This window comes from Oryzias latipes, chromosome 3 (genome assembly GCF_053564925.1).
Source record: "Oryzias latipes strain Hd-rR chromosome 3, Olatipes_Hd-rR_3.1".
In the NCBI taxonomy this organism is placed as follows: Eukaryota; Metazoa; Chordata; class Actinopteri; order Beloniformes; family Adrianichthyidae; genus Oryzias; species Oryzias latipes.
Window position 1 is genome coordinate 26,693,783 of NC_136239.1, and position 20,336 is coordinate 26,714,118.

At 36.8% G+C, this 20,336-nt stretch overlaps 1 protein-coding gene and 1 long non-coding RNA gene across 3 annotated transcripts in view; both read right to left on the bottom strand.

Annotated features, from left to right (window-relative positions):
- The window catches only part of spon1a (spondin 1a), a 70,792-nt gene that overhangs the window by 36,716 nt on the left and 13,740 nt on the right, over positions 1 to 20,336 (bottom strand). For both annotated transcript variants that reach the window (XM_023953516.2, XM_023953515.2), the window contains exons 4-6: positions 10,775 to 10,848; positions 10,121 to 10,243; positions 8,536 to 8,684 (exon numbers count right to left, since the gene is read on the bottom strand). In XM_023953516.2, coding sequence (XP_023809284.1) covers positions 8,536 to 8,684; positions 10,121 to 10,243; positions 10,775 to 10,848 — 346 coding nt within the window. The remainder of the gene's footprint in view (positions 1 to 8,535; positions 8,685 to 10,120; positions 10,244 to 10,774; positions 10,849 to 20,336) is intronic.
- On the bottom strand, positions 3,277 to 4,895 carry LOC144990989 (uncharacterized). Its single transcript, XR_013654869.1, has 4 exons — positions 4,671 to 4,895; positions 3,941 to 4,118; positions 3,717 to 3,811; positions 3,277 to 3,560 (listed from the first exon to the last, which is right to left on the bottom strand). It is a non-coding gene; the product is annotated as an uncharacterized LOC144990989 (long non-coding RNA).

Sequence of the window (20,336 nt, forward strand, 5' to 3'; positions counted from 1 at the left end):
TAGTAACGAATAAAAACTAACCTTTACTGATCTATGCTATAATGCTGTTTTGGATTGATTTGCTAAGTTCATTCCAATGCTTGGAAATGACATGAGACAAACTGAGGGAGATTCTATAGATCAGAGACACAATTTCATCCTTTTTTACTAGACGAAGAAGTTTTTGTCTTGTGGCACAAAACCTTCATTCATTTGATAAGAAAAATGTGTTCAGACCTTTGCCTTGTCGTTTAGTTGGTAGCTTCAATTCTCTTTCTTTATTTTTGGGAAAAAAAGAAAAAAAATGTTTTATTCCTGTGGGTTCTTTTTTTGTTTGTTTGTGATTAGGTATTCAGCAATGTCATTGCTCCATTCCAGCTAACACACACACACACACATATATATATATCTATATATATATAGATATATATATATAGCTTTCATTTATCTTGTCTATTTCTCTAGCATTTTAATGACTGTTCCCCAGTTATACCAGAAACTTCTTCAAACAGCATTTTACATGATGAAAATCTGTTCCTACACAAACACATATTTTAAAAAAGACACACAGAGATCTGAAAGAAAAGATGAAGACCGTTTTATGGATTGTAAAAAAAAAAAAAACCAACATAACCTATATTTTCCCATCTCTTGAGGTTACTTGTCTGTGAAGATGGGACAAAAATAAATGAATAAACTGCAATACTTACACCAATTTTCCTGACATAAGATGTCTTCAAGTTCTGGCAAGCTAGTATTTACACAACACTTATTAAATTTAAGGACAAAAAACAAAACCGACAGCAAAAAAACGCAAGATGAATACAAATGTAAATGAATTGCTTCTTTGTACACAACTACAAACACACACATTTACAGCTGCTCATTCAGTCCAAGTCGGTGACCCAAAGGAACCTTCACATCTACTTTTCTCTTCCCACGCTCCTCACTGCAGGCCTCCCACTTTAAGCAGGAAGACATTACTGTTCTCACAGCTAAAGTGAACAAGCACCAGAAATGCAGAAGTTGAATAGTAGGTTAACAGTTTATTCCATAATGCTTGTACTTCTTCTTACTCATTTCTTGACTTTTTTTTTTTTGTAGCAATAATTACAAAACAAAATCTGGTGTACCAGTCACACTAAAAATGTACTCTAAGGGCATCTTAAAAAATGCATAATTGTCTTGAGAAAATAAAAGCTGTACACCTAAATATTCAGTTAATAAGACATAATGTCTCCTTCTGGCTGAAGAGTTAGAGTTTTACTTGCTGCACAGTGGCACAGCTGTGGAGCTCTTGATAATAAATGATTCTGTAAGCGTCTGTACTGTGCAATAATGAAAAACATCCCACACTGTGAGAGGAAATAAAACATTCTATAATCCTTCTGAAGTTCTGGCCTGGTCGCTGGTCCATGGAGAAAGTCTCATTAAACTTGTCATTAATGACACACTGAGCTTCTGTAAGGACTGAATGCACACATATGTACTGTATGTATGCATATATATATATATATATATATATATATATATATATATATATATATATATATATATATATATATATATATATATATATATATATATATATACACTGTATATATGTGTGTGGGTGGGTGTGTGTGTGTATGTGTGTGTATGTCTGTGTGCGTGTATGTTTTGTTCAAACAGAAGGGATGAGAATGAACCTTGGCGTCAACCCAGGACTGCTAGTTCATCTGATAAAAGCTGTTTCACTTCACACATCAAACATTACAGCACATCTGTTTACAGTTGGGGAAACCATCAGAGCCAAATAAAAGCAGCGTTCTCAACCCAGTATTGCTCTTCTATCTGTTTTTGTTTGTGCTTCACAAAACCTCATTTTTCTGCTTTCAGACATATAGATTCAGTCTGTGGTGAATATAGGTGCTTTGAAAAACATACAGACAGGTTAATATCTTTAGAAATAGACCTTTTTCACACTTCCGCATTTTTCGACCGGAAATACGTCAATGACGTGTAAAACAACTTCCTGTTAGCGTAGCAGCAGATATGAAGAATGGCAGAGTCGAAGAGTTGCAGTCTCTGTTGCGTTCCAGGCTGTTCGTCTTCCAACCAAAAACAGCCTTACCTTTCATTTCATTATTTTCCTGTGGATCTAAACCTGAAACCCAAATGGATATAGGCGATCCGAAGAGATGAAGGGCATAGTTTTAATGTAAACACAGGTAGCACCCTCTGCTGCCGGCACTTACTAACTTCGCTCCGGGATTGTGGTGCGGCTGCGTCGTTCGTCGCCTGAAGAGTGGTGTTGCCCCGAGTATTATCCCTTGGAACAACTTTACTGATCCTTTGAGAAGGGAGTCAGAATATGACAGAACCTCAAATGTCAGGCTATGCAGCTAAGCTGTGAAGATACTAGCGACATGGTGGCTAAGCTAAGACAGTAAAGATGGATCACGACTACGTGACACACCCACCTGCAGGTAAGGTTGTTCATAATGTGTTTGGTTAACGTTAGTCAACTATGTGTACCGTTATTGGATACATGCATTTCTACCTGAACAAATTAATATTTATAATAAAAGATGTTCATGCTCTCACCTATTTTAATTACATGTATTTAATCACTTTTGAGCATTTTGTCATTTTGTAATTTCCTTAACAAAAATAAATGAAATGTATTTGTAATTAAATACTTAACATACTTTTCAAAACATGATTACTGTGTTGTGTTGAAAGGTAGCATTAATATATTAAGACTGATTTTTAATTTCTTTATCTTCACAGGTGCTCTGGATGAGGCTTTGGATTACATCCATGACTTAGAAGCCAAGTTCCTTTGCTGGAGCCAGGAGACGATGTCATGGCGGACAAAAGTTCCTCGTTCAAGATCTCCTAACTGACATTGGATCTAAGATCATCATTCCACCTTTTAAGCTTTCAGCTCAATTCAGCAAGGAGGAAACAGAACAAACCGCAGCCATCACCCGCCTCAGAATTATGGTGGAAAGAGTGATCAGTAGGATAAAGTCCTTCCACATCAGGAACTCTCTGTGCCGCTCACACTGATGGGCAGTGTGAATCAGATCTGGCTTAACCGCCGTGTTTTGGCAAATTATCATGGACTTTTTTGTTTTGAAGAGTGAATTAATGTTTGGTATGTAAATAATGTATAATGTGCAAATAGTATGGAAAAATTTAGTGTTTCCACATATTCTTAAAATCTAATTAAATATAATTGTTATATTCGTAATATTTTTCTGTTGAAATGTGACTGACTACACAAAAAAATTAGATGAACAAATAAAACAATTTTGGTCAAAATTGTGCCTCGTTTAATTTTTTGGTATGCAAATAACATCAAACATTTACAATAAAAAATAACATTACAGATCAACAGTAAGACAGAAGGCTGAACTGATTGTTAAAGACAAGATAAGTGTAATTTAAGGTATGCATTCATGCATTTGCCACAATATATATCCAAGTTCTCTTTCATTCCATCTCAGAAACCCATCCAACACAACCATGAGAGGTTGGGGCTGCACCTGGCATAATCTGCTTCCAGATGCCATCATATGGATCTGGCTGTGGTCCTACACAAGAGAAACACAACACACAAAAGTTAGACATAAGTGCATAACTACATTTCAATTTAATTCATTATATCTGCTGTAACCATAATTTGGTTAGTCATAAGATTAAAAAAAAAAAAACTTAACTTGCTCACAAAGCAACAAAAAGTTAATCACCTGTATGCCTTGTACAGTGTGGACCTCTGACCGTCCCTGCCAACTGTTTTGGGTTTTTGCACCATCAGCTCACTAACCGGTTCAGGATGGATTCCCTTATAAGTAAAAGGCAGAAAGCAATTAAAGTCTGTAGTAACTACTTGGGGTGTTTTTATAATAATTTAGAGTTGTTATGGATACACATACGTTCTTAAAAAATAATGACAATATGATCACAAACCCACCTGTGCCATCTTTGCAAGCCACTCGTGCAGGCCAGGGGGGTGGAGCAGCCTGCAGACCCAGCTGTGAATAATGTGCGGTCTGGAACAGGATGGCAACTATGTGATTGCAAAATCCTTTAGCAGCCACACAACTGCAGACGAAAGCTTTCAGGTTGGCACTTTCTGCGTCCAGTGATATCTAGACACAATAAATTATATAGGTTAAAATTAGGACATACTTATGTTGCTACATCAATGTTCAGAATGACATGAAACTATAACTGTCAATAGGGTGACCAGATTTGAGTTTGTAAAAAAGAGGAGTGAAGTGAGTTTGTGAGATATTTCATCGAGAGTAATTGGTGTTCAGAGCTGCATACATGAAGCAAATATAATTACATTTCATCTATGTTCAATGTTATTTTATTATATAAGTATCAAAAGAGAAGACATGTCCAGGAAAAGAGGACTTCTGCTCACCATACTTTCAGAAAAATAATACTAGTAAGTGAAGAAAGTGCCGCAACCGCAGCAAAATGAACACGCATACGGGCAACTTAACATTTCTTATTTACAGCTTCACCAAATTTTTGGGTGTTATGTTAATCTCATGCCTTTTCACTTAAACATACACACAACATATTCACTGCGATGCCTTATATTACAAATTAATAACACCAGGATTTACAGTTGACGTAAACACACAGAGTTACCGGTGATGCGGCTATGGCTAAAGCTAGCTGAAGCTTACCTTGGTAATGGTGGATAAACTCTTCGTGGACGAATTTATATCCCATGTCCAATTTGTTTCCTTTAGTGGACGATTGCATCTTCACACTCTTCATCACATCGGTGCTGGTGAACTTCGGAACACAACTCAGGCTCTTCGAAAACACTCTAGGCTCTGCCATTCCTCCGCCAGCGAAGCACAAACCGGAACTAGGTTTACACGTTGATGACGTACTTCCGGTTTTTGCGAAAAAGGTCTAATGCTTTTGCTCAATAAAGTCAATCCAAGCCACAAAAGCAAAACAGTATGTAGAGCGCAAAAAAATGTAGATATTAGTTTGGCATGACAGTGATCTTAATCAAACTAAGGAAACCAGCTGTCAATTGTCTTAATTTACAGCTTCTAGTTTAAATATGTCAAAATTTCATCTTTTAATCTTTGTAAAAGTGTTCCCAGTGACCATTAAACGTGATTATGCCATTTTTAGCCCAAAATGTAAAAAAAGAACAGACATTTTCGAGGACATAGTTTCTGCAGAGAAGCAGTAGTTGATTCGAAAATCACCTCTGAGATGAGGGAGGGCTACTGTTCACATGCTCTCCTGCTAGCTTACAGCCCCTGACAAACCCATCCTAACATTATAGGTGCAACAAAAATGGCAAGCAATATTGGAGGTATCCAGCTTTACGGTTTTGAGTCAGATGCCAGTTCAGACAAGGAAAACAAAGAAGTAAATGAATCTACAAATTGATGCATCAGAATGGAGCGGAGCAGGGAGCTTGTGGCCTGCCCTAGTAGTTTTTATGTATCACCTACAAGCTTTTTTTTTCTAATGGCATTTTTTTATCTGCTAATGATTAATAACCATTTGAATAAATAAATACTCAAAAAAGGAATTTTAAGGTCAACTTTCTCTATATATGTCCTCCATTGTATGAAAAATGCCTCAAAAACCTGTTAAAAACACAATTTTCATTAGAATGGGTCTTTAAATAAATGATATCCTGAAGAAACAAATCATAAAATCAACCATTCTAGTAGGTGACCTGTTAAGGGTGTACAGCACCTTCACTGAACAGTAGCTGGTTTGGCTCCAGCAACCCCATGACCCCGAAAGGGGTTCAGGTTCTGAAAATGGATGGATGGAACCATTCTAGTAGGTCCTTGCATGATTTCTTGGATTTTTAGGTATCAAAGCTTTTTTTTCTAAACAGGTGTTTAAAAATGTTTTTTTAAAATAAATTTGAAAGGTTAAAGAAAAGCTTTTTCCTTTGAAGAGAAAAAAAATTCAACTCGAGAATGGCACGTGAAGCATAAAAAAACATTCTTTGAATGAATGCACGCTTCCGTGGTTTAATAGAATGAAACTTTGTACGAGCACTCTGATCAGTGCACCTTGTGGCAAGAGCAAAGCTGAGTTATGAATATTAATTTTTGCATTCATTGCTACATGCCCCCCCCAAACCCCCATGGTACCTGACATAAAAGCAAATCAGCTTTCTGTTTGTGTCAGCACTTACTGAGTAGCACTGCATGGCTAGGAGGAAAACAGCCTTTTTTGACACAGCTCCCTTACCTCAAGGACATTGACTCTGTTCTGTCAGTTGGATAAAAGTAGATAAGGTGGACAAGTGCTGGCTTTCCACAAAAAAAAAAAAAACTTTGAAAGGTCTCAATCTGTCTTTAGCAACTAAATTAAACCCTACATGAGATCAGGTAGGATTAGGTCCATGTAAGTCTTTGCCTAAGTCATCCTGGAAAACGGTTATATGTTATATTTGGACTTTTTTGACAGGATTTTTAAAATGTCCACACTAATTTTTAAACATTGTTGTTCCTATATTTTTTTTGTTTTTAAATAGCCACTTTTGCAATCTCTTTGATTTTTTATGTTCTAAAGGGAACATTCTGTTTCACACAATGATCCCTCCAAAGTGAATATTGCTCAGGTTTTTTAAAAGCTATGTCTTTCGAAATACTGTAATCTGCTTGAAGATTCTTCTGAATACATTTGTTTTACCTCTTTTACCTCTCTGCATGTCTCATTAGCTCTAGGAAAACACTGATAATTACACAGAAATCACCACCATTGTCTCCAGTGGATAATTTTGGGGATGAAGGATTTTTCTTTTAAAAATTGTTTGCATGACAAAATAATTTTCTTTTATCGTTATACTTCCTTTTTGTGCATTACATAACTTTATTTTGAGTCTCTTCTGTAACTTCAAGAGACATTTTTATCAGCTAACTCTTTATTCTCTTCAGTAACACAACTTATTGGTAAGACTGAAAAAATCTTAAAGCATTGTGTGTTAATGTCAAAAAATAACTGGTAATAGAAAGCAACAAAATACAAATGTCCTCTATTCTACTTTTTTTTAAATCAGATTAAATTGGAATAGTTTCCTCATTTTAGACAGCTGTGAGGAAAAAGTAATTGCGACCAACTTGTAAAGGCTGCTAACATGGTGGCAAAGCCACTCAAACTTTCATTTTTTAAAGTGGACATGGAGCAAAATATTACCAATAGTTGGATGGTTTGGCCAAAGCATGGATGAATGAATGACATCTCTTTTGTCAAAAATCCCTTTTTTTCTCTCCCTGTCTGATTATCAAACATCTTTGATCATGTTTAAATGGCACCACTTAATTGTAATAATGCTGAATGGATCATCAAAATATATGTTTAAAGATTATTGATAAAGTACTAAAATTTGCTGTTTGTTACAACTAAATACATTTCACCATTATTGAGTTTAAGTATTAGTAATTTTAGAATTGACTAGAATTACCAAATATAACACTTTCAAAAACTAATGAATCATTTCTAGATGTCAGTGACAGCATGAAACATGTCAGCCAGATCTTGGAACTTCATTTCATCGCAAAAAATGGACTCACTGAGCCACCTAGCACCTGCTCATGTTACCATTGTTAGTGTCACTACATAGTTTTACTGGTGATGGTTTTTGTGCATTCAAATTTAAATGTCATACAGAATGAAAACACTTGTTGAAAAAAAAGTTCCTTTTCTCTCTTCTGTGTGAAGATATCTTGAAGATGTCTGCCCTTCAGAAATGTCATAAATAACATGACTGACTTATGTAGAAATGTCAGAATTCTAAAGGTGTATCTAAAAAAGGGTTTCTCTCTCAACACAGGTAGCTTGTCTAATTAACCCGGCTTAGATCTTCGAACAAAAGCCAGAAAAAGTGCAATAAAGGCAGTAAGTAGTTAGCACTGACACAGACATCTCACACTATGCTCTCATTATCTACTGTGACTCCAGGTCTTCAGTATTAGCCAACAATAAGCACTCTGCAGGACCATCTGCTCTGCCAGCATGTGCTATTTTAAGATGCAGTGAGACAGTCCTGAAGAACAAGGCAGGAAGGCAGAAATATGTAGAAGAATCTATGCAAAGATTTAAAAAAAACAAGAAGAAGAATGCCAGAGAAGTAGCCCACTAATAACTGAGGGTCAAATGTATGATTATGCCAGAATCTTTTAACTTTACTGGAAGTATCTAAATATCTTGTCAGTACACTACTGGAAAAATTTTAAGAAACCCCAAAGAGATTAATTTATAACTGATTAATGGGCCATAGGACTACTTTATTTTTTAGTGCTTATTTTGAAATTTAAACAATGATTAGGATAGTAGGATGTATCTTGCAAATGGTCTGATTAGTTTATGTCAAAAGTGTATGTTACTTTACTTAGCGTCTTTCACAAAATTTGATGAAGAAAATTCTGAAATTCAAAGTCCTCAGAAGTCTCAATTTGTTTTGATTTGTCAAACAGTTGTCAAACATTGAGAAAAATGTCATTATCAATTCTTTAATTCATTTATGTGTAATACATAGTCAGCATTGTAGACTCTTACCTTTTGTCTGATCTCTTCCTCCATTTTAACTGGAGAGCCTAGCTCAGCTACCTGTTTGACTCCATCACTGGCTGAACCCCCATATTCCCACAGAACGTAATTCTTAGAGTGGGAGGCCCCAATGATGGCCGACCAGTGATTGGCACGCCCTGCAGAGGCACAAAGAAGCATCTGATTAGATGGTCATGCCAACAATATAGACACAGGTGGGGAGCTTCAAAACTTTTCATGTGGCTATTGTGATTGTACAATTAAGTTATGTTATGTCTATTATTTTTTCCTACCAAATTGCTAAAGTATGCACAGATATTGGATATTTGAAATCTACTGAAATGTCCCAAAACCACAAAAAATCTGTAATCCACAATTCAATATCTTGTGCTTTAAATAAAGGTTATGATGGTGCTACATTCATTAAACACTAAAATACGCTTTAAATTATTTAAACCATTTGTCTTACCATTTTCCTGTGTGGATGTTGTTAATGTCCACAAAGATTGCCCATTCTCGTGGAAATATTTGGAAAAAATCATGCTTTTTAAGAAAGTTTAAAAAAACTTGCTTGTTTGCTAAAAAGAAAATCTTAATAGTTTTTGGGTATTAGGTATTTTTAGTTGAAGACAGGTTAAAGCAGCCTGGTCACTTTGAATTTCCAGTCCAACCTAAATCTATTCATGTATGAAGTGAATGTGTTCATTTTGTGAGCCTGCTATAAAATAGATTCAGCCTCAGAGACTAAAAGTAAGAGTGGTGAAAGCCAAATTGGAGAAAAGTGCTATCCTCAATGAGAAAAAAAATCTTTGTATTAATTTTTACCGGAAAAAAGGCGAAGTTGGGTCAATAGTGTTAAAGAAAGCACACCATCACTGAACAATATTCTTGAGTGCAATTTATGCGCTCCAATAATAGCTAGTTACCTAGGAAATGACTTTGTGCAAGGAGAAATCAATCTGCAGCCCCCTAAGAGTCAGGATGAAACAGAAGCCACAGAGCTAGCCCTCTCTCCTTGGTGGTTGATCTATCAGCAGAGTAAGTGTGTGTGTTTTTGCCCACGTGTGTGTTATATATGTTGGAGTAAGTTGCCCAATGGTCCAACCATGAAACAATGAATTGGGAATTTTCTCAATCCCAGGGTTTATCTTATTCTGCTCTAATCGGTTTATTGATCTGAGTGGCGAGGGGCCGATTTAGACAAAATAGGTAATGTAATCCGTAAGTCTGTTCACATCCTGATACCGAAGCTCAAGGTTATATGCACATCACACCCAACTATTGCGCAATAAGATCCCCCCCCCCCCCCCCCCCCCCCCCCCAAAAAGAAACATTACTACTGAGAGTCCATTGAAAAGGGGCAATTTATTTTTCAGGCAACACTAGAACATTTTCAAAGATAATTCTTGTGATGGCCATTTATTGCATTTTAAATTAATTAGAAAAATATCTATTTTTGTACCTTTTATTATCTCAAAATAAATGTTTTTACAGAACCAATTCCTTGCTGTTTAGGGTCTTTTCTTGTACAGGTAATTTGATTTCAAAAAGGAAATTGTAAACATTTAATTTTGCCCATAGCAGTTTGACTTACGGGGATAATCTTTGGGATGAATCTTCTCTGACCAGTTACCATAGAAGGTGACCCTGTATTTTGCTGTCCCGCAGGCACAACAGTCCAGCAGCGGTTTATCTGTTGCATCTCCATAGAGTGACTCTGGACAAAAATGGACAGAGAAAAGGAAATAAATGAGCTAGATAAGGAGGATTAGCAGAGTTGTTGACAGTTATGCTCATCATAAAAAAAGTTAAGTAGAGGAAGAAGAAAAGCATGAAAATAAAGAATGCAACATTCTAATCTGGATGGGATTCCAAGTAATAAAGATTTAGAAAAGATACTAGAATTATGCAAAAAGAGACTTTATATGAAGAGCAATGGAGGATAGAACAAGAGGACCTGGCATCCCTGGGGGTTCTCAACAAGAACCAGAAGTCCCCCCATATCACAAAAAAAAAACAACTTTATTTTAACTGGCGACTTTTACCTGGCAAACTAACAGTTACAGTTTTTTCCTGTTTTAAGCTTCCATAAAAAAAATGTTCTACAATTTTCAACACTTTTGGATTAGGATTATATTCAATTATATAATTCACGCTTTCAGCCGATGATCTCGTCTCCAGCCAGGTTCCTCTTGAATGGGAAGCAAGGTAAAATGAACATAACATATATTAATTAGGAAAAACGTACCTTTCTCACACATTTGCTTGGTAAGGGGACCTTCATCCTGGAAAAAGATTATCTTCTTCTGCACAATGCTAGCCCTACACAGAGAGAGTAGGTAAATATTTAAGTAGTTTACAAAACGAATTATGTAAAGGAAGTCAATGGTTTTAGACCATCAAAATTTTGGCTTTGCCATGAAACAGGAATCATTAGATGTTGGCAGAGTTGTAAAGATAACCTAAAAACCATACTTGAGTAAATGTACAGTACCTTACTGTAACAATTACTCTTTTACAAGTTACTAGTCACCAATTCCAAAAGAGTTGAGTAAAAGTATTGAAGTATCCGAAAGAACTTAAGTATTTTACTCATACTGAATGTAGGCTCAAGAACACCAAGATATGTGAAAAACAACAAACTGTTTATTTTTGAGGTTTTATTTATTATTGATAGAAATGAAATTTAACACCTCAATGTTAAAAAAATGGCAGAACAAACAGATAAAAAATAGAACAAAAACTTAATCTCAGTCACACTCAAATGTTAAAAAAGGAACAAAAGCTGGTTCTCAAAGTCCTTGGAACTTATCCAGCTGTTTTTCGCCTTAAAATGAGGCCAGTTTTAAACCTTAATGACAACTTTAGTACAGGTGGGAAGGTTTTCAGGACACCCATGTCATCACCAGCCCATGTCAGATAGACATCAGGCACTGCTGGCATCCGGTACCTTTAGCACCCTGCAGATGGGGGAACCGTCTAATCTGCCCAACAACCCAGTCAATATAACTTTGATAGAGATGTGGACTTGTTGCGCACAATCACAATATAATGAACAACTGTATGTGTCCATTCAAATGTGGTCAAGTAAAGAGTACAAATATTCAATCAAAGATGTTGTCAAGTAAAGGGTAAAAGTTGCTTATCTTTTTGATATTCAGAACAAGTACAAGTAGCAAGTCACAAAAAATACTAATTTACTCAAGTACAGTATTTTTAACCACAGTTATTAACTTGAATTGTCTGGAACAAGGCTGGGTGTGGGTGAGGCACAGCAAAAGCAGCAGCAAACTTATTGCATCATTTTTGTGTGAAAAACCCTCTTAGTTTATTTTGAAAGGCTGAATGTCCATTTTGTAACAATAAAAAAAGAGTGTCTTTTACAAAGCAGCTTCATCTGTGGGAGGTATTTATTAGCACAAAAACACATTTTCCATGTGTGAAGGAGGACATAAAAAATATGTACGTGTCTTACACATTTTCCAGACCACAAATTCTATATTTTCAGGGCTATTTCTATCTGAAATGGGTAAACTAAATGGAAAGAAATTTTCAACTGAACAATTTAACTGTGTTGTGTTTTCCCCCCTCCCCTCCTATTATCACCCTCCTACCCCCCCCCCCCCCCCCCCTAACATCCCTCTCTCTTCTTCCCTTCTTTCTTTTTCCGTCCGGTCCAACACCAAAGATTTTCAAACATGGTTGAAATTAATAAAGTTTGGCCTCAATTACAAAAGGGGTTTATTCAGACATACCTTTGGTTTGTCTGAAGATTAATAACCCCTATTGTTAAAGTAAAATATGTCCAACCCAAGAGGCCCTCAGTTCTCATCTGCCTGCCCAGCTGTTGGACAGGACAAGTTAAAAAAAAATAAAAATAAAAATAAATAACTGTGTTGTGTTTTTATTTTATGCACGTTTAGTCAATTTTGGAGTGTGTTTATAATCCACATCACAGAGCAACTAAAGCCTCGTTACCACTGAGCAGTACAGTGCAATCGGATCTGGGCCGGTCCAGTCCAGTTTTTTTTAGCTTTTCCATTATAAATTGGCCCCATTAACCCTTGTGCTATCCTAGGCACTTTAACATTGGGAGTTGGGTCATCTAGATCCACTAGACCAGTGTTTTTCAACCTTTTCTGAGCCACGGCACACTTTAACCTTAAAAAAAATCCCGCGGCACACCAGGATCCAAAAATTAAAAAAAAAAACAAAAAAAAAAAACCTGGAGAAACTCATAGTCTGTATTGATCTACAGCCCCTCCACAATCTCATTTAATGAAATAAAACATTTTTTAGATAATTGTTGCAGAAAAAGCTGGAAACTGCAGCTGCTTTTTTTCTAAAAGATGCAATAAAAGTTAAGTTAGAAGATCAAGACGTTTAACGACAGATCTCCTTGAGCGCTGTCACTCTCACAATCCAATGCATCATGGGAGATGTAGTGCAATAAACGGCCGGCGGAGATCGCCTTTCGGAGCTTCATTGTTTTGTTCACTTGTTCCACGGTCTGATACCGGATTCTGTGGAAAGCTACACCGATAAAGACGAGCTTTAGCTGGTATCTCTGTTAGAACTGAGCGACTTTACGAGCTAAATCGGGACAAGGAAGTGAAGACTTTAACCACTTCTGATTGGTCAGAATGATGACATGTGATTAAGCTCCCCAAGAATGATTGGTGGAGACAGTTAAAGGGGCGGGACTTTTCCAAAATACAGCCGGAGTTGCAGCTGAATCGCGGTACGTCATTCTTATCAAAATGTCTTTAATAAAATAAAATAAACGCAAAGAAAAAGTATTTTACGATCTTTTATATTCCTAACTCCTCAGTGTTTCATCAGGGCCTGTTTGGATGAACAGAGAGCTGAAATCCTGGAGATGGGAAATGTTTAATTTTTCAGTTAATGAGGGCAATTTCCCACGGCACACTAGTGTGCCGCGGCACACTGGTTGAAAAACACTGCACTAGACAGTGCGCTGAACCATTTTTCTTCAATGATTTTTGATCTACACTGGTGTCCATGGATTACATGAAATCTTTCCACTTTTATCCACCTTTGTCATGGTAGGGAGAACACGTCAATGTAAGAGTGTGGTCATCTAAGATAGCACAAGGGTTAAGCCAAACTGAACTGCACCATTTTTGGGACCCCATTAGCTTTAGGTCCATAGCAAGATGGAGGTTTGGGTAAACCCTTGTGCTATCTTAGATGACCCCACCCTTACATTGACAACCAGAGACATATTAGATTTGATTTATGATTGGGAAAAAGCTAAGAAGTTCAAATTTTATCAATAAATGGCAAGTGTTAAATGATTTTTTTACTGTCCAACTTTTTATGGTCTGAGAACCTTAACGGGCACTAAAGCATAATGTGAGTTTATTTTTTATTCTTTTACTTATCATAACACTCATTCATACATTTCTCCATGATATTCAGTAGGTTTTTATTGAATAGGACTATTGCTAAAGGGGGTTTAAATGGTGAATTTTTAGGTAAAGTGAAGATATATCCAAATAAACAGAATCTCATTTTGGATATTATTTTTTGAATATTAGGACCACTCCAAACAGATTCAGCTTCAATGATCCAATTATGGTCAGAGAATTTTAAAGTTGCAACTACACAGACCTTTTGTGAAAAAGATGATTTTTATTTTTTTTTTACTTTGTGTAACACCCTACATCAGAGGTGGGCACTGAGGGCCGCATTCCTGCATGTTTTCCAGCATACCCTGCTCTGGCATGTTCTAATTGGCTGGACACACCTGAACCAGGTAATCAGCCATGAGTAGGGCAAGACTATCTGGAAATCATGCAGACACACCGGCCCTCGAGGCCTGGAATTGCCCACCCCTGCCCTACATATAAAAAATTACACTTAGAACTTCATAGTGCATTGAGCAAAAATTATTAGTTTTCGTGGGGTCACTTTTTTTTTTATATTACGTGATTTGATTTTTAGAAGATTTAGAAAATTCAGAGTCAGAAAATCTTTCAGCAGTTACAACCACAAGCCCTAACCCCAACCAACTTTTATAAAAATGTTAAACAAATAAGATAAGACTTTACTCTTTCTGTTGAGACTGGATGTGTAGATCACCTCAAGTAAGGTGGGGGAGAGATGAGGGCCCTTTTTTGTAACCAAAGAATTGCATTTTCTCTTTCATGGTTGCCATGTTTCCAGTTATTCAGGCTGGCCACCAGAGAAGTATCTCACTATCCTGGTGGCACCTTTGCATTCAGAAGTTTATGTAGTCTGTGACAGATGCTTAGAGTCTTAAGTATTACAAAGTATTACAAAGAGATGTGTGGTTGAAATTTCCATCTAGATATCACATGAATACCTTTGAGTTTTGTATATGTAACCTGGCAACAACTGAGCTGTTGATATCATCTATACTGCACATGCAAAGCTGAGGAATATAGCTATCAAGATAACACAGATGAAGTGTCAGAAGGATATTAGGGGAAGTGTGAAAAGTAGAAATGCTGTTATTCCATGTAACATTCTAGATCCTACTGTCTGTAGTTCACAAGCTGTAAAATCTCCCATTTACTTGTGACACTCCTGTGACGTCTCTGTCAGCACACCAATCAAAAATCTTGTCATGTCAAAAATCTTTCTCGCGCCTATTTTTGAGCGTCAACAAACCTAAAGGGAAGCATCTACTGTTGAATGATAATGTTTTCCTGTTTTCCTAATCACTGACAGTTGAAGAACAAAAACATTACCAGGTTGGATTGACAAAAATAAATTAAGCTTTTTTTATTTTTATTTTAACAGGGACAACTGAAACCTATTGACATTTCCAAAAAGTACATAAATATGCTGTTTAAAAAGAAGAAATTCCTCATGAAAGCATGGAGTGAGAAAGATGCTTTTGTGTTCTTTCTTACACATGTTGCTTTTTGGCACTGCCAGTACTTTGTCAAAGAATATATTTTCTCTTCACATAAAATCCATAAAAATCATTTAATCTGTTTTGAAGACCACTGGGAAAGAAAACTGAATAAATTCTGTGTGTAATGTCAATGGACAAGACTTTTGCTTATTGCAACCATAGATATATAATCTCTGGACCGATAATCTGATGTCAATCATCAGACTTTGAATGGTAAAAGTGAAATCTGAAGTGGGATGGGGGCATTGACCAGAGTTTGCTCGACTCATCTCAACAAAGATGCTGCCAAATGTCTAATTGTGCAGAATGATGTAAAAAGAAAGCTTAGTTGGTCCCTCGCTAATCATCATCTTTGATCTTTTAATTCCCTATTCTATCCATCCCCTTCCAAAGAGAACCTCAACAGCTTCAGCTCTGCCACCTCCAGCACTGCCCTCTGTCTCTTTTTTAGAGCCACTACTTTTAAATCCTGGCTGCTCTCACCAGCCTTCTACACCTTTCCTTTCATTTTTGCTGACACTCTTTGGTCACACATCATACCTTTGTCCAGTTATTCCAACATGCCTATGCAAGCTCCTTCACCTCTTATTTACACAACTGTTGGTTTGGACTGTTGACCCAAAAAACTTAAAGTCATCCGCCTTCTTTAATTCTCTTCCCTGTAACCTCCCTGTTCCACTTGAGCCCCTGTCGTTTTCACACAGATACTCTGTCTCGCTGACCTAAATTTCTATTCTTTCTGGAGCAAATCTCCATCTCTCTAGATATTCCTCCACCTGCTCCCTGTTGTTCAAACAGATGACAAAAAAGCTTTCAAATAATAACTGTTCAACCCTCCTCCCTCAGATAATATTAGTAAAAATTGAAACAAGGTTGTAAATCAGTTTAGTTTTGATGTCAACGTTTTTAACACTGGGGTCAATGGAAAATTGTTCCCCTGTCTAATCTATCTCCAGTGGTCTTTTGAAGAGCTGAAATATCTGGTAGTTCTGGATTTGCATCAAATCTGATAGCTGAAGATAGAGGTTTGATTGCAAAGCATGTCTGTTTTTGTGTGGGTGAGGGTGGGTGTGTGAATTTCTTGCTGTTGTGCAGTGAGATTGGTCTTTGACCTTAATCTACAAGAGTCTTGGAAACCAACTTTCAGGTATATCCTGCAAAAAAGTTCCTAAGGCAGAGAAATGCACTTGATCCTACAGTTTGTACTTGACTGACTTGATTGACTGGCAGGCCGATGGTAATGCTAACCACACACGAGGCCTGTCAAAGGAAAGGTTCCCTAGGTTGAACCATCTCAGAAGCTTGTTTCACTTGGTAGTATGGTACAAAAGTCTGTAAGGCCCCTTGTCATGTAAATCAGTCACACACAAAAATCTCAGAGGCCAGCAAACTTGAGAAAACAAAAACAGAAGGGAAGACTCTGTGGACCTAACTTCCTCACAAACACCAGCTTCTCACATCAGCATGGACTCCAGGAAGGTATCCATGGGGATAAAACCCCAACAACGAGGATCAGAGTAGAGGACGGATGAGGTAACATCTGAGCCAAGTGGGCACACTGTTGTGGACCAGTAGCTTTTAGAAAATCAAACTACCGGTATCTGCTCACCATCATCATAAAGTTTGAGTTGTTTTGGCTGGAGAAGTCAAAGGCACACTGGAAATCAAGAAAAATATCTTGTCTTTTTACTGTGTCTCGCATTGATTTTATTTTGCACAAGGAGCTCTGTTTTAGAGTTCTTGTATTGAGGCTCTGGTAAGTATTTCTAGAGATAGTTGTAATTTGATTTAACGGTGAGTCATATGTAAGGGTTCCTTTTTAACCTGTAAATGCTGCAAATATCACTCAGCCTGGATTCCAAAAAACAAAGACCATATCACTCTGTTTATCAAATGCCTAATTTCTAGAATTAACTTCCTTTATGTATGTTTGACCCACATCAGCACATTTCTTTCAATTTCTTTCGATATATATTTGTATAAAGTACTGCGGTAACACTTTAAACAGCTCTGGAAAGAAAATCTTTAAACAATGTTTTCAAAAATGGAAATGTTCATCATTTATATTTATCCATCAACAAAATCAGCAAAATAGCAGTAGAGAAATCTAAATCAATCTTTGTATGATCACCTCTTGCCTTTAAAACTGCATCAATTCTTCTAGTTATACTTGCAGTGTTTTAAAGAGCTTGACAGGTAAGATGTTCCAAACATCTTGGAGAACTAACTATGGGTCTTCTATGGATCTACGTTTTCTCACATCATCCTTTCTCTTCATGTAATCCCAGATACACTCCATGATGTTGAGATCAACTCTCTGTGGGGGGGCATCAGCTCCAGTACTTCTTGCTCTTCTTTAATCTGAAGACAGTTCACAATGACTTTGGCTGTATGTTTGGAGTCATTGTTCATCCACAGAAATAACCTTGGAGGAAATCATACACCTCCCTGGTGGAAGTAGTTCTGGTTAAGTATTTGTTTGTATTTCTCAGCATTGAGATACCATTATTCTTAACCAGATCTCCGATTTTATTTGCAGAAATGCAGCTCCAAATGTTCAAGAACCATCGACCATGCTTTACTGTTGCTTAACAAACAAATTGTCTTCAGCTGTAGCCAAATAGTTCAAATTTAGACCCATCAGTCCAGAGCACCTGCTGCCATTTTTCTCTGCACCAAGTTCTTGTGTTGTAATGCATACCGGAGTCGCTTGGCATTATTTCCATGTTGGAAGGGTGTAATTTTGGCAGCAACTCCTCCAACTTCTGGCCAGACTTCCCTTGACAGTGAATGGATGTGCCTGGGTCCCACTGGTTTCTGCCATTTCTGAGATGATGGCACTGCTACACATCTTCTATTTCAAAGGGTAATTAGCTTGATGTGTTTCTCATCTGCTACACTTAGTTTCTTTGCCCAACCACTGCATTGCCCAACCTACATGTGACACCGATGATCATCAGCTCCTGATTGACAAAATTGGTCAATCATAAACCTGACTATAATCCTGCAAAACCCCTGACTTTGTGCAACTACATGAATACCTACAAGAATTGATGCTAGTTTTAAGGCAGAGTACCAACACCAAATAGTGATTGATGTTTCTTTTGTTTGCTCACTTTGCATTTTGTAAATTGCCAACAAAAAAAATGTTTACACACACATATGCTTATTTATTTTATTTATGGTATTTCACTAGGACATCTCTAATTGCACACATATTAATTCAATAATTCAATCTCCCCAGCTCTCCCATACCCTATCTCCCTGACAGAGAAGAGCTCACTGCCTTACTGCTTCAGTGCTTGCCCACTTTTCTGGGTTGGCCAGACAATCAGGCAGAGTAATGCTTATTTAACATCCAATTTAAATTCTATATCTCACCCGATCCACACCACAGACGATTCCAATCATCATCTGGGTGGAAAAGAAGGTGGAAGTCAGAAAGAAGTGAGTTTTAAAAGAAAAGAAAAAAATAATATTGTTGCTTTCTTTGGCAAAATTGAGAAAATCTCCTTTTGTTGCCTGCTTCACTTGCAACTATGAGTTAAATCACTTTAGTTTTACTATTTTCCAACCACAACAGTAAGAATAATTTTAGAATATAGCTCCTGAAAGATGCTGTATGTGTGTCAGGCTCATTACTGAACCTGGGCGGAATCAATTGCTATTGCAACTTCTGCTGTAACTTATGACATAATTCTACTATGTATCATTCTTTACCGAAATTCTCACTAAAGCATGAAAAAAACAAGAGAAAAAAAGACGAACAACATGAATATTTAATCTTAAACACCAAAGGTCAGTTTTTAAAGCTAAATATCAATAATCACAGTCGTAACAATGAAGGGAAGAAGACATAAAAATAGCATACATCGCAAGCTTAAAAGCTAAACCCTTGAAGTTTTTCTTTGCCAGTCATTTTAAAAAAAAGTTCCAAAGCTACAGAGACAAACTGCATAAAATCTTTGGCACAATAACACAAAAAAAGCATTTTTTGATAAGACAAAAACTACAAGTTCCTTAACAATGCTGTAATTTGAATAAATATTTAGTTTTGCTGACAAAGAAATTGAAATAGAGCTCCAAATGGATGTGTAGATAACTGTCAGTGAAGTATCTTAGATGGCAAATTCACACTTCTGCTATAAACATTTTTTGAAGAATTTCCCATAAAATGTGCTTGAAAAAATATTTTGTGCAGCCCAGGGGCCTCATTTATAAACGTTGCGTACGCACAAAAGAAGGCGTACGCCACTCTCTACGCAATAATTGAGATTTATAAAAAGCAAACTTGACGTGGAAATGTGCGGTCCTTCACGCAAACTCTGACCCAGGCGTACGCACAAAAACAGATGAAATGAGAAACGGCGACACCGTCGGCAGATGGAAGAAACACGTGAAAATGAAAATGACAATACTGCCTCTCATAAATAACATGAAAACTTCACAAAGCAAGTCTTACAATTAACAGCCTACACGAACACCCGTTTGATCGATCAGCAGTGAAACAAACAAAAAAAAAAATCAAACGAAAATTACAACAGAAATTCAAATGAACACATATTTGCAAATAGAAAAGTGAAATATGTTCTGCAATATTGGCATGTTGTGCAATTCATCCTCATAAATAATATCGTTAACAGAACGAAATAATGTACAAAACTGATATCCTCGTTAATGTGTCCGTCTGGCGGAGCAGATATAGGTGCAATTAGACAGACAGACGGACATATTAATTGTCCACTGGGGAAAGTTGTTTTCATTGTAAAACATTTCTTCATAAGCTACGGAATTATGGTATTCATGCATATGCCTTTAGTTTGTTTTATTTTTTGATAAACAATGTATGGCGTATGTCTCAACCATTCAGAAAGCAACAAGAAATTACATTTGCGCTGAACAA